A 13,101-nucleotide genomic window follows, 5' to 3' on the forward strand; every position below is an offset into this window, starting at 1 on the left:
TGTTGTCAAGTTATGTTTACATGCCTTTATTAGCAGCTTCAGGGCCTTACGGTGAAGACAAATAAGTGGTTTTGTGTTAACAATTATAGCCCCTGCTCACCTGTGGCACTTATGTCTACACAGCTGCTATCTCATTGGCTGTGCTTTGAAAGGTCAGCGGTAACAGAGGTCAAAGCTGAAATTATTCTAACTTTTGGTGCACTGTTTGCAGGCAATTTCTCTTGATGCTAGCTGGGATTGTGTGTTACAAGAGACTGCCAAGAGATGTGAGCAGATTTAACTATCCTATAAAAAAAGACAATACTGAGCCATTAACCAGATTTTGTTGGTCAATTGTGTAATTGCTTTTTACTGTTCACCATCTTACACTGCTGTGTTGGCTTGCTGACATCAACAGTAATTAGCACTAATGTCATTAATTGTGCAGGTTTGAACGTATATAGGTGGTAATGTTGCTAGATAAAAAAAATGGGATCACAAAGAGTTGACAATAAATGGGAACTATGAATCTACTAAATATGAATCACAATACATTCCAATATGATCTGATTGATACGCTGCTGGAGAGGCTAAAAAAAAAAGATTGGATAACAATTTGATAGTGAGAAAAAAGACAGAAATCTAACTTGCCATCGGCACGTCTTCGAGCCTCTCGAAGTTGGATCTTCGTGATTTGGTACATTTTATGGTGACAACAACTAGCAGAAGGATAAGGACAATACAGAAGATGCAGAGTATTGCAACGAGGCCGGGATTGTTTTCCAAGTCAGCTGTTGTCCATTCAGGTGAAAGACCTGAGGGGGAGACAAACCAAGAAGTTCCTTTGTTACTCGACAAACTAGATTTACATCATTTCTGCTTCAGTAAAAAGAAAAAAGGTGTTGAAAAGGAAATCATTGCAAGCAGAGAGCTCCTAAAGAGAAACATGTGGAGGTCAACATGTTGGCAGTTTTGAAAAGCATGTTTAAAGTTGCTTAAATTGTAATGATTTTCAGCCTGTAATTTTACTGGTGAAAGAAACGCCACTCAGCTCAGATATCTTTTACATGCAGGAAACAGCCATTATGGGACCATATCTATATAAGTTACATTTTTTTGAAAGCTTTTAGTTATGTCATATTTTTAGAAGTCTATTTTATTTCTAAGTCTGACCTTGGATGGTTGTGTTTACAGTGGAGGCTGCAGTGACGTTTGTTGAGTCTGGTGGGAGTGTCACTTCGTGGGAAACTGTCTCGTTAGACGTGGTGTTGGTTGTGGTTGTCTGAGGAGAAGTGACACTGGGATGAGTTTCCTCTGTCCTGTTGGGAGTTTGTGAAGAAGTCTGCAGTGATGCTGTGGACCCTGTTTTTGTAGTGACTGCAGTGGTAATCTGTAGTGTTGTTGAAGGAGGCAGTTCTGTGTTGGTGGTGGCTGTCACATTGGCACTATTCTTCTCTGCAGCCAAACTTGTGTCTATCTCGGCTGAGGAGACAATGTCTGCAAAAGAACAAACAGCATAAAAAGCTCTGTCAGGATGCACAACATTTACACCTGATCAAGACAATGCTGGAGTGTTTGTTGGATAAACAATGTCTCTGTTTTGACCCAATCATGCATACAATTTCAACACAAGGTTCATCCTTTTCCCATATCCATTGATTGTGAGGGTGAAACAAAACAAAAACTATTCATCATGAGTAATTGGTTGAGTATTCAATTGTAACGTCACTAAAGGGAGGTTCGTCCTGTTTGAATTTCTTCAAAGCATCCCACCGTTAGAGAAGCAGGGATTTGCAGCCGCTCTTATAAGAAATATGCCATCAGGTGTAATATTTGTTTCATCAATAAGAGTGGGCACACACAGTACTTTAAGCCTCATAGCCATTGTTACAGCAGGCTCATAGGACACAAAACCATTACAAGTGTGAGCCATTTCCACCTTTAATGTTTCAGTCCAATAAGTTGGTGACTTTTTGACTCATTTGACTTTTTGACTATTGCATCGCTCTATCACAGATATGCAGTAGTTCTAAGCACGAGGCAGAATATGACCACCAAATAAATATTTTAATGTTTGATGTTTCATTTCATTTCAATCTTTATTTCTAACAGATTACAAAATAACAAATACAAAAAACAGAATACTGTATTGTTGGAATACAGTATTTATCAATATTCATAATATGTATATATTCAACAAAAAAGTAATATTTATATATTCAACACAGATATTCATAATAATATTTATATATTCAACAAAAATGTTCATATTAATATGTATATATATATATTCAACAAAAATATAATAATAATAAATCATATGTGTCCGAAAGGGAGCAGGAGGAAGCAAATGCTTATTAATTCCCACCCCTTACTGCTGATCATTGATTGTCCTTTAAATCATTTCTGCAAGTTATTCCTACTTACATATTTACATTTACAATAATTTCTCATCTTCAATCACCTTTCTTCATTCTCATAGTTTTCCAAAAAAGTGTTTCTGTACATCCTTAAACTGAATTATATGTGTGCTTTGTTTTAACTCCTGCTCCAAACCATTCCATAAAATCACCCCACAGATTGTTATTTCCTCTCAAATTATACCCACCCTCTCTGTCTATGAACAATGTTTGTAATTTCCTAGGAAGTAGATTATTTCTTGCTCTGTACCTGATTTGTGCAGTTTTAAATTGAACCAGATCAGTGTGTGTGACTTCAAGAATAATGCATTAGTGTGTTCAAGATATCCAACATGTTGACGTTGAAAAACATTTTATATTCAATTGAAATACTTACTGTTCATTTTGATTAGTGACATAACAAAGCAGTTCTGTTAATTAGCCAAGTTGAGCTATTGGATGTAATGTGTTTGTCCGGGTTTCATTTGCTGAGTAAATGTAATATTCTGCAGACAAAGCTCTGCAGACAAAGCACTAATCCAAGCAGCAGCCTTGTTAGTGTTAGCAGAAGCCATCAGGTCCTGTAGCCCCACCCAGGTGAATAAATATTGGTCATAGGGTCATTTAACCACACCTCTGCTCTGTATAGGGCATAGAGAATATACTATTTATTTACTGAAATATATGATTATATTATAGAATAAATACATTCACAGGGGCATTGGACACCTTGAGTTTTGGATACATTAGTGCGTCTTACTGAATAAACTTATATTTACTTGATTCACATTTGTAATGCAGGACTTAACAACTGCTCCGTCTCCTGATGAATGAACATTAGCTCTTTAAAATGGACCTCAATTGATTGTTGTGTAAGCTAATGGATCTCTCTTTCCTTTTTTTAAGGCACAGTTTTGTCCGCTAATGATGATGATGATGCACATAATGGTGGTGGTCAGCTGGCATGTTGTTTGCCCTTTAAATGTTTGCAGAAGCAGACGCAGTAGGTTCAGCTCAAGATAACTTTCACTGGTTAAATATTTGCTTAAGTTTCAACTCAGACGTGACCTTCCCATTTACTTCCTTCTGGGATTTAACAATACCAGTTCCTTCTTCACTTTAATAATCTGTTATGTTACATAAACAAAACTTTGACATTTATATTTTGGAATATAAATGTAAGATTATAAATGTTTTTCTCTCAGTACAGGGTTTATGCTTCAAATTATTAAAACAGTTATGGTCTCAGAAATGTCTGTTATAGGTGTGGAAAGTATACTAAGTTCCATGTGTTCCTGCATATTGAGGAAGAACTACCTTCGACGTCTCGCTGCTGGTAGTTCCCCGTTTGCATGACTTTGCATCTTTATAAGATTTAAAGATGACGTCAAATGACTAAACAAATAAAACACATATACACATACATATAGTTTCCAGGTAAAAGTGGGAAATGCTGCTTACCTCCACAGAAAGTCACTGCAAACAGGGACACCAGCACAGTGAGGTGCATTGCTGCAGTCATGTTGAGGGTGGAAAAGGCTGGCAGTCATAAACATTCAACCACATTTACATCCTTGACAGCAGGATGTGTAGAGAGCCTGAGAAGGAGTGGTCTAAACGCAGCGTTGGAGCATATCAAATCTTTCCAGCTGATAAATCAATGTTTGAACAATGCTCTCTATTCTCTCTGGATGTAAAGTGACATGCTACTTTACTTGCTTCTACTGCTGAAATGGTGTTTTAAAATATATATGTTTAACCAGGTCACCGCATTAAGCTCATATATGTATTTACAAATGGTGACATGGAATAGCAGCAACACAGGTTTAAACAATTAACACAAATGCACATAGAGCTGATTAACATTAAACTGTTACACATTTGCACACAAACAGCCAGCACTCCACAGATTTCACCATAGTTTTGAAACCCATTCAGCGTCACTGTGTTTAGACACCACTACATTTATTTGATCATTTAAGCTACCACTTTTTAGATTCATATAACACAAAATATATATAAACTGATACGTTATGTATTACTGTAGGTGAAACTACCATTACAATAGCATTCCCACCTTTCCAACTAACACATTTAAGTGATATTCATATTAATGTATTATTATTTTTAATTCAGTAACATATGATTCTGAAATTGGCCATTGCATTTCACTTTTGGTACTTTGATAAATGTGATTTTCATAAAAAAGATTGTAAACAACTGTATGTTTTGAATCCAACACAATGTATATGTAAGTTTGAGGTAATTTAACAATAAAACAGTCAATTCATCAGATTTTAGATTTGTTTTAGTGTTTCTACACAGATTAGTATGTATACATATTTTCTAAAGATAATTGGCAGTTTCGAAATGATGGAAACAGCAACATCAAAGATGATTTGAACAAAGAAATTAAATATATTTACAGAATTGCTTCACAGATTTCCACTTTCATGTCAACATCATGTCTATCAGCACAAATACTGATTATTCACCTGATATGCCAAAACTAAGAGTGCTTCATTCATAAATGAACAGCTGTAGAGTTACAGTGCAGTTCATCCAATCACACATCGACATAGTAAAAAACACTGCAGTTTGAAAAATAAATGAATTCCACATCTTCAGCCTGTCTTGAATCAAGTCCACACATGTATCTGAGGATTCAGTTTGATATCATAAAAATATAGTAAATATTTTATAATAATTATTTTATAGAGTACGAGCGTAATCACAAAGTGAGGTATTTTTATCGGTACCTCAAAGGGAGAAACTGCAGACAGGGTTATTTGGCATGAAAACATGTTGCAGCACCGGTCTACATATTACGGCAAGGATAGCACAGGTAAATATGATAATAAAATCATAGCCGTTTTATATTTCATGTCAAACGAGAAATATAAAAAATATAAAGGAATGCCACTCTATTGGACAGTTGAAAACTTTGAGTGCAACAAAAAAGATGAAAGCTTCACACTAAAAACGCAACATGAGCTCATGGTGAGGCGTAAAGCGTGCTGCTTAAACAACATTTACCGTGTCATTGAACGCATTTTACCTCGTGTCATTTAACGTCATGTTCTCAATACCAACATGTTACATACGTATGAAAATTTCCCGTTTAAAACAGGGCAATTTTGTCAATTCTAACTACTTGGTTAGGTATGGAAAGATGATAGTTAGGTCAAAATAACATTATGTAAAAAAGTATCATGTAATTTAAGTACACTAATATGTCAGAGTTGATGTCTGGAACACACTGGAAACAAACAGTGGTCAGATTCTGTTGTGTTTGTGTTTGTTTGACCCCTCCATCCATGTTATGACATGTTAATGGCAGCGGTTACACTCATGTCATCTGAGGAAATCGCATGACAGGCAGTAAAGCAGCTTTTCATCCCTGAATATTCTTACAGGAGTGCATATCATTCAGATATAAATAAAAAATAAAAATTGGGAGAGAAAACTCTCCAGAAATGAAGGGAAAAGTGTTCCAGCACTTCCACTTTAGCATCCAAAACTCCTCTGAGTTCATGCAGGAACAGGTGGTCATTTAAAACTTGAGAGAGGAACCATTTGTTTGAGAAGAAAGAAATCTGTTTTGTGTTTAGTATTGCAATTTTGCAAAGGCCGAAAAATAAGATTGAACGGATAAAAACAGCAAAATGTTCTTGGCCTCCTATATATATGACATAAGAGTCAAGCATTCAGTCCAACTCTAATTATTCTTCTTCTCCAGAGGTTTAGACGGTGGGAGTGCTTCCTGCTGTACATCCACAGCACTGCCGTCTGATAAAGGCTCAGTGAGGGGGCTGTCATCCTGACGACACAAAAGAAACCAAAACACACAACATAAATAACATTGCTTCACTATTCTACTACTGAGCAAGTAGCAAACTGACACAATTAATAATATGAGCACATAAATGGTGGATACGAGTTTTGAAATACTGTATAGAAAGGCCTTTCTTTCTTATTTAAGACAGAATATGTACAGTAGTCAATGTTGAAAGACAATTAATAATTGTTAGATCGCTTTTGAGTTGGTGTGAAATTTCCAATTCAATAATAATAACTTTTCTGAAAAAAGTTAAAACCACGCTGTTTACTTTGAATCTCCTGTGCGGCTGACTTACTCTGTGTTTCAAGTACGACAGGTAGGTGTCCCAGCCTAAAGTGACAAAGTTGATATACACAACGCGGAATTGGGGTGAGAGGAAGTAGAAGTTGATCATCTGAGCGGCAGGCCAAACACAGCAGTCCGCCTGCAGGTAAGAACAACACAGAAATATAACACAAAGCAAACGTGTTTAAAACGGTCACTTTAAGCTGGCTGGTATAAAACGTGGGGAGCTGATGCAGGAAATATAATCTGGGACACGAAGCCTTAGAGAAGAACTTGTGATGAGTGAACAATAATGTGAGGACACTATCTGCTCCTCCAAGTGTACTTGCCCGGTAAAATTCCCAGAATTTGTCTTTAAACTCCTTCATTCCTTCGGATAAAGTGTGTCCCTCCATGGCTCCCATACCTGCAAAAACCAAATACAACATCTGTCAAATCATACCAGTTTATCACAGACGACCTTTGAACTCGATTCACTTCTGATATTGACACACACTAGGTTCATCTCAATGTCCCTCCTCGACTCCTCGCTCCCCTCTCCTCCGGGACTTGACCTGGAAATCGATCATGACACGCGCCATGTTGAAGGACGTCCCAATCGCTTAAATGCACACGGAGGAGTCGAGGAGGGGGAGGGAGGAGGCTTCCAGAGGAGACGAGAGCGAGGAAACAGGAGAATAGACTACGCGGAAGTGTTTTCACTACTCGCGCATCAAAGCTCCGCCCCCAGCTGCACAGCCTCTGCTCACTGCAGCTGTTAAAGGAGGATCAGAGGCATGTTTTAAAAGTGCTTCATTAAGAGTAAAATATATTAAATCTCTTAAACGAATGAGGAGATCATAGTCTATAAAAACATTAAAGTGTGTGAAATATACTTACAAATTCAATAATAATGTTTTGATTATAAAACAATAACTTACAGTTCTTACTTGTGGTTTGTGATGCATGGGTGGTAGACCCACAGAACGTCAAACATTTAGGATGTATAAAAATACGGGTAGCATAACTAATACGTATTTTAGTGATTTGTGTCTCTCTTCTGTAGGACAAATTAAATAACAACATCCAATACAAAAGTTGATCTGAAACAAGCTCAAATACCATAATGAAATTAATCCATCAATTATTATTATAATTATAACTTCAATGAAATGTTATAGCTGGAAAAACAAATACAGGACAGAAAATAATACATAGAAAACTATAATAAAAGAGATGAATGGAAGAGATGGACGAAATCATTTCAATGTGAAACTAAATCCCAGGTTTGAAGGGATTTATGTGGAGGGAAGTCCAGGGACAGGGGATAAAACTGTGCGCACGCCAGAAGTAAAGGGCGTTGTTTATGGTGACGCTGGAGTGAACGAGGACATCCCAACTCATACCTGAGGACTAATCTGTCCTAGCGTCTCTTCCTCGTGTGTCTCGCTCGCATCTTACGGAGGCGGAGCTAAGACGCAAGGAAGGGACGCGAGTGAGGGAAAGGAGGCTAAATAATCAATTGAGATGAGCCTATTGTCTTTTGTCTTACCTCACCCACGTCTTAACCTTTGACTCTGTACACTCTTATGCGTGTGTGGGTGATAGCGAAACTATTATTATGTGCTAAGAACTAAAAAAACGATGAGGGTGTTTAAGGGAAGAAGGAGACTGGCTGCTTGAAAACAATCAACTTTAAAATCTTCCTCACCTAAGAAATACCACATCCCCAAGAATGGTGAGGCGACCAGCTGGTCCACCAGAACCTTCTTTCCCACAGTTTTCAGAGCTCTACCCACGAACGCTCTGTCCAGAAAGATGTACCAGTAATGCAGCATGGGACCCATGGAGCAGCCCACCGTAAACATGCATCCTTTGGGAAAAGAGAGTCATGGGAATAGCAATAATTAACAGGGAATTAAACGGTCTTAAAAATGTAACACATTGCAAAAATATTCTCCAAAATGCCTTTGTTTTATATTTTAAAGACAGGGATACTTCACTCCATAAATGACCATTTGTATATCAGTTACTTACACAATGTTACCTTGAATTTAAGTAGACGGAGGCTGTGTTTAACAACAGCTTTTGGCCCATGCTTTTAGTCAGGGACGTGCACAGGTACGGGCTAATGTTGCCCGGGCAACGGCCGTTTGGCCTTTTTGGCTGACCTGCCCCTCTGGAGAGTGCGAGAGTTTGTTTTTCTTTTTTCTGTTGTGGACGAATCAACATGATAAGCCCACAATTAGTATTGTAGCGTCTCGCTGCGGGAAACACACTTTGTCAGCGCTGTCATCTGCCGGTGCGTTAAGACCACCTCAGTGTCGGATTTTGGAAACTTGATTTTGAGTTGTCTCATGGCAGTTAGGGTATAAGGGACAAACCAGGGGACTTAACTTCCTCTTGATACCGTCGGTTATTTACAAAAAAACACCTAAATATAGCCTACTTGTTATTGAGCTTCTGTCTTTCTGTGTCTTTTCATCTGTAAACTCCCTCAATGGGGCCGCTCGCTCTCTTTTCTTGATCGCCCTCTCACGGGTGAACAGTTTAATGTCCAACTTCATAGTAGGATTTCTGCCATGTCTCTACCACTTTAGTTTGACCATCTCTGTTACTAAGTTATGGAATAGCCTACTAAATAAATAAGTAATTAGATACCTTACCGTTACTGCGCGAATAAAGAATGATAAGAATAAGAATAATGCGTATTCAACTGGTTTCATTAATTAGTGAGTTTATTTAAGGTAATTAGTTAGAGGCCCTATTTTATCAGTATGTCTGCACAGCAGTTACAATGGTAAAACTACATTAGAACAGAATTGTCCCCATTTTGTCTTTAATAGTTACTAACATTAGATATTTTAATGAGATATGGACCGCAAAACAAAAAATTTCCCTGGTTTTCATTTTTAAAATCAAGTCACCGAATGCAAGTAGTCGCCTTAGCTTATTTTGTTATGAGATGTGAATTACTGTTCAATTTAGTTGATGTAATAATTGTTTGGTTTATTTTACATTAAAAACAAGTTACCATTTTCAAAAGGTCTTGTGTTTTTTTTCGGGGGAGGCCCTTTTTCCAGTTTAGAGCAACAGCCCCTCCAAATATCTGTGCACGTCCCTGCTTTTAGTGTTGCTGTTGTCAAAAAAACAGCCCCCCGTTTACTTTAATATATAAATAATAACCTCAGTTTTTAGATTCTACATTCATCATTGTGGAATTTCTTTTTTCTTCACAAATTCCCCGTCATAAAGGGTGAGTAATTGATATACAAATGATCATGTAGTGGATTAGGTATAGTTTATAGATACGGAGATTTGATTATACTGCTTGAGGGAGCTCCCCTTGTCTCTCTGTCTCACCTGTCCTCTTCCAGTCTCGGACTCGGCCAGGCTTCTTAAAGTTCTCACAGCTTTGCATCACGATGTCTCCCAGCCCCAATATTACTCCTCCGCTCAGGGTGTTTGTTAACAGCAGGGTTCGGCCCTCAAAAAAAGGCCGCCAGTTGAACCGCATTCGGACCACAAACTCTTTACCCACTCGGGGAAGCATGATGTCTGGACTGCAAAGAGAGTAGTTATTTTATGAAATAATAAGCATTCAAATAATAAAAAAAGTATTAAACACAGAACAATGTCACCTGTGACTATTATACTGTTTATATAATTGGATTAATATAATTTCACTTTTGTAATAGGTTGAGGTGAAGCACTTCTATAAGAATTTTGTAAAGCAATGCAATTTATTAGATTATTTTCATTCATACAGATTAATCTGCTGACTATTTACTCCATTGCTCATTTGAATAGTGGCCAATGGCGTCACAATTCCTCAGGTCCCGAAGTGACACATTCATAATCATTGTTTGTGCAACAAAAAGTCAACATTAAAAAATATTTAAAGGAGCAAGTCTTGACATTGGAAAAAGTTGTTTCAAGCCTTTCATAAGTTTACTGTGTTTAAATATTCATCCTGGAAAGTTACAATAGCTATCAGATAACGCAGTGAGTCAATTAAATCGTACATTAATCCCAAATTGGCATAAAAGGAAAGGACTTAAATCAGTAAAATCAGACACGGTTGAGTTTTCCTTGTCACCTACCTCAAAATGTGCAGTGCAGTAATGTCACTTGAATTAATGTCGTAACATGCTGCAGTATGCAACTTGTGACAACCAGTTGAAAGTAACGAGGTAAAGGTTCAAAGGTCAGGCAGGTGCTAACAGTTAGCCTTCAGCTAGTACTGAGGATGTCCGGCTTAGTTAAACCAGGGTTACCTGCTAGGCTGCTCTGACAATGTAGCAGCAGAAACCAGTTTACTGAAACGCCGACTAATGGGTACAGCATGACATTGACCTCAAGTGTACAGAATTATAGCGAAACATTGAGTCATATTTACAATGAGCTTCCTGCTTCTCGTTGAACGCCACATGTAAACTCACCGATGAGAGAGGAGTCAGAGCCGGTGTTGTGTGGAAGTCCGTTTCCCCTGACTTTAATCTCACTGCAAACACTAAAACACCTAAACACAACCCTAACATGGGAGGAGAACCCTAAGACAGTGAATTGCCAGGAACTGTTTGAAGAGCATCTTCAGAAATACAAGGGGGTAAGTCTTCTTCTTCTGTTAGTTTGACCGCAGTTGGCAATCCTTAATGTTGCAATACTGACATCTTCTGGAGTAGGTTGTCTCCTGCAGTGTTCAGGTTTTCCACATCAATGCTATCATAAAGAAGATAACAAATTATTTTCTGCAGTTCCCCCTTCCACCAAATTAATCATCATCCTTTCTCTGATATATAATTCGTGCATCTCAATCACATGCTTACTCTTGTTGGTACATGACAATGATCACAAAGACCAGTTGGATGCTGCTCTTTTCCCTATTCTCTCCATATTTCTTGCACTATTTTTATTTTATTGTTATTTTAAATTTGTTTTATTGTTTTACGTCCTATATAACTATAGGATAAAATGCTCACCATGAAACACGGTTTTCTCATAATTTCAGTGAAAATGCTCCAAACGGCCCAAAACTTCACAGGTTTGGTAACGATGCAGCCTTCAACGCATCTAAGCGTATTATGGGATGTCATCAAATGCCGTTGGCATGGCGACAGATCATTCGCCATCAAGTTAGTTCAAAAGTTTGCAGTTCAAATATTCTGCTGCTTTTCCAAGCCATTTTACTTTCTTTTCTTCTCTCATCACACATTCAAGCCCCCAGTGTTCATGTATCATTTTAATCTAAATTCTTCACTTTCTTCTTACACATTACATTTCAGCATAGCAGTTTAGCGTCAGCTTTTCAGCATAAAGCATTCCCACTAGTAATTTCTTCAGGAATTGCATTCTCTAGTTCATACTGTAGTTGAAATACCTTAAAGGGGACCTATCATGCAAAATGCACTTTTGTACGTCTTTTATACATGAATATGTGTCCCCGGTAGGGATGTGCATCTCCATCACTGAGGCCGATACGATGCGCATCTCGATACGATACCAATGATACGATACATTAACGATACCTTTGAAACACCAGGCGATGCGATACGATACGTTTCACCCCTGTTGCGATACAGTTCGATACGATGTGATTCAACACGATGCAAAATAATGATACAATTCAATATGGTACGACAGAGGATTTTGTTTTATTCCTTATATGCAGCAAATCATACATTAACAAAAAAGTGCTTCACATATTTGCTTCTCTCTACTAGTACTGCACATCCCATCATGCTGTTTCTTTTTTACCTTAAAAAAAACAAACACTTGGACCTTTCACAAACTGGCCTTTTCACAAGTGTAGTAGTGTTCTCTGTCTCCAGAGTACAGTTCAATTTTCTAACACCTCACAGTTAAACAATTTAAGGATGCCCAGGATTAACAATGTGCAAATAACAACTACCATAGTGCAATGCATATACAACTGCCAGCCTGATGTGCTTAACACTCGTTCATAGGCTAACTCACCAGTGAGCAGAAAGCAGTGGTTTCTATAGGAACAATAAAGAAAATAACCTTTCACAAACAGGTATTTCATAACTGCTTACAATTGTAAGGAAGACATTTAAACTATTATTGGCAGTCACAGGCTGTTGTAAACTAAACACCACTCTCACTGACAGAACACCTCACTGAGGGATTGAACTCATATGTCTAACTTTCAGGTTTCTCTTTTCAGCCGCAGACCCTATGTTGCCTCTATGTGCGTCGCTAAGTTCCTCGTACTACTTGTGTACTTTAAAGCGGCACGGCATCGTTTACAATTTGCGAGCGATTTTTCAAGTTGTCCGTCTTTCTTGAAAAATTCGAAGTGTTGCCAAACGTTTGATTTGTAGGTATTTTTCGGTGCGCTGTGTTTCTCTTTCTCCTCGACTTCCATGTGTGTTGATAACTGAGACTCTCGGCCTCCGTAGTGGCGAAGCAAAGATCAAAGATCGTCTCTGCTGAGTGCTGACAAGATGAGGGGATATTATATGAATGAATCGTTTTTTTACCGATGCAAAGACGCTACAATCGATGCATCGCGAGTTCAACCCAAACTGTAGCCGATTTGCACTCTTTCAACCGGTGCACTCGCATCTTGAACGTTTATGCCGGTGCACCGATGCG

General features: G+C 38.0%; 1 protein-coding gene across 1 annotated transcript; it reads right to left on the bottom strand.

Annotated features, from left to right (window-relative positions):
- Positions 1-4,668: 4,668 nt before the first annotated feature.
- Positions 4,669-11,098, bottom strand: mpv17l2 (MPV17 mitochondrial inner membrane protein like 2). Its single transcript, XM_034147925.1, has 6 exons — positions 10,926-11,098; positions 9,847-10,046; positions 8,195-8,356; positions 6,834-6,910; positions 6,515-6,643; positions 4,669-6,198 (listed from the first exon to the last, which is right to left on the bottom strand). Exons 2-6 carry the CDS (start codon positions 10,034-10,036, stop codon positions 6,097-6,099), a joined length of 660 nt encoding a protein of 219 aa, XP_034003816.1. The 5' UTR covers positions 10,037-10,046; positions 10,926-11,098; the 3' UTR covers positions 4,669-6,096.
- Between the last annotated feature and the right edge of the window lie 2,003 nt (positions 11,099-13,101).

Source organism: Trematomus bernacchii, unplaced genomic scaffold (genome assembly GCF_902827165.1).
Source record: "Trematomus bernacchii unplaced genomic scaffold, fTreBer1.1, whole genome shotgun sequence".
NCBI classification, from domain to species: Eukaryota; Metazoa; Chordata; class Actinopteri; order Perciformes; family Nototheniidae; genus Trematomus; species Trematomus bernacchii.

Excerpts from the sequence above, each read along its gene's own strand:
- mpv17l2 (XM_034147925.1), bottom strand. The coding sequence starts at position 10,036 with ATGCTTCCCCGAGTGGGTAAAGAGTTTGTGGTCCGAATGCGGTTCAAC. Across the intron at positions 8,357-9,846 it reads CCGAGACTGGAAGAGGACAG|GATGCATGTTTACGGTGGGC; the intron begins GTGAGACAGAGA and ends CTTTTCCCAAAG. Across the intron at positions 6,199-6,514 it reads TGTCGTACTTGAAACACAGA|GATGACAGCCCCCTCACTGA; the intron begins GTAAGTCAGCCG and ends TTGTGTCGTCAG.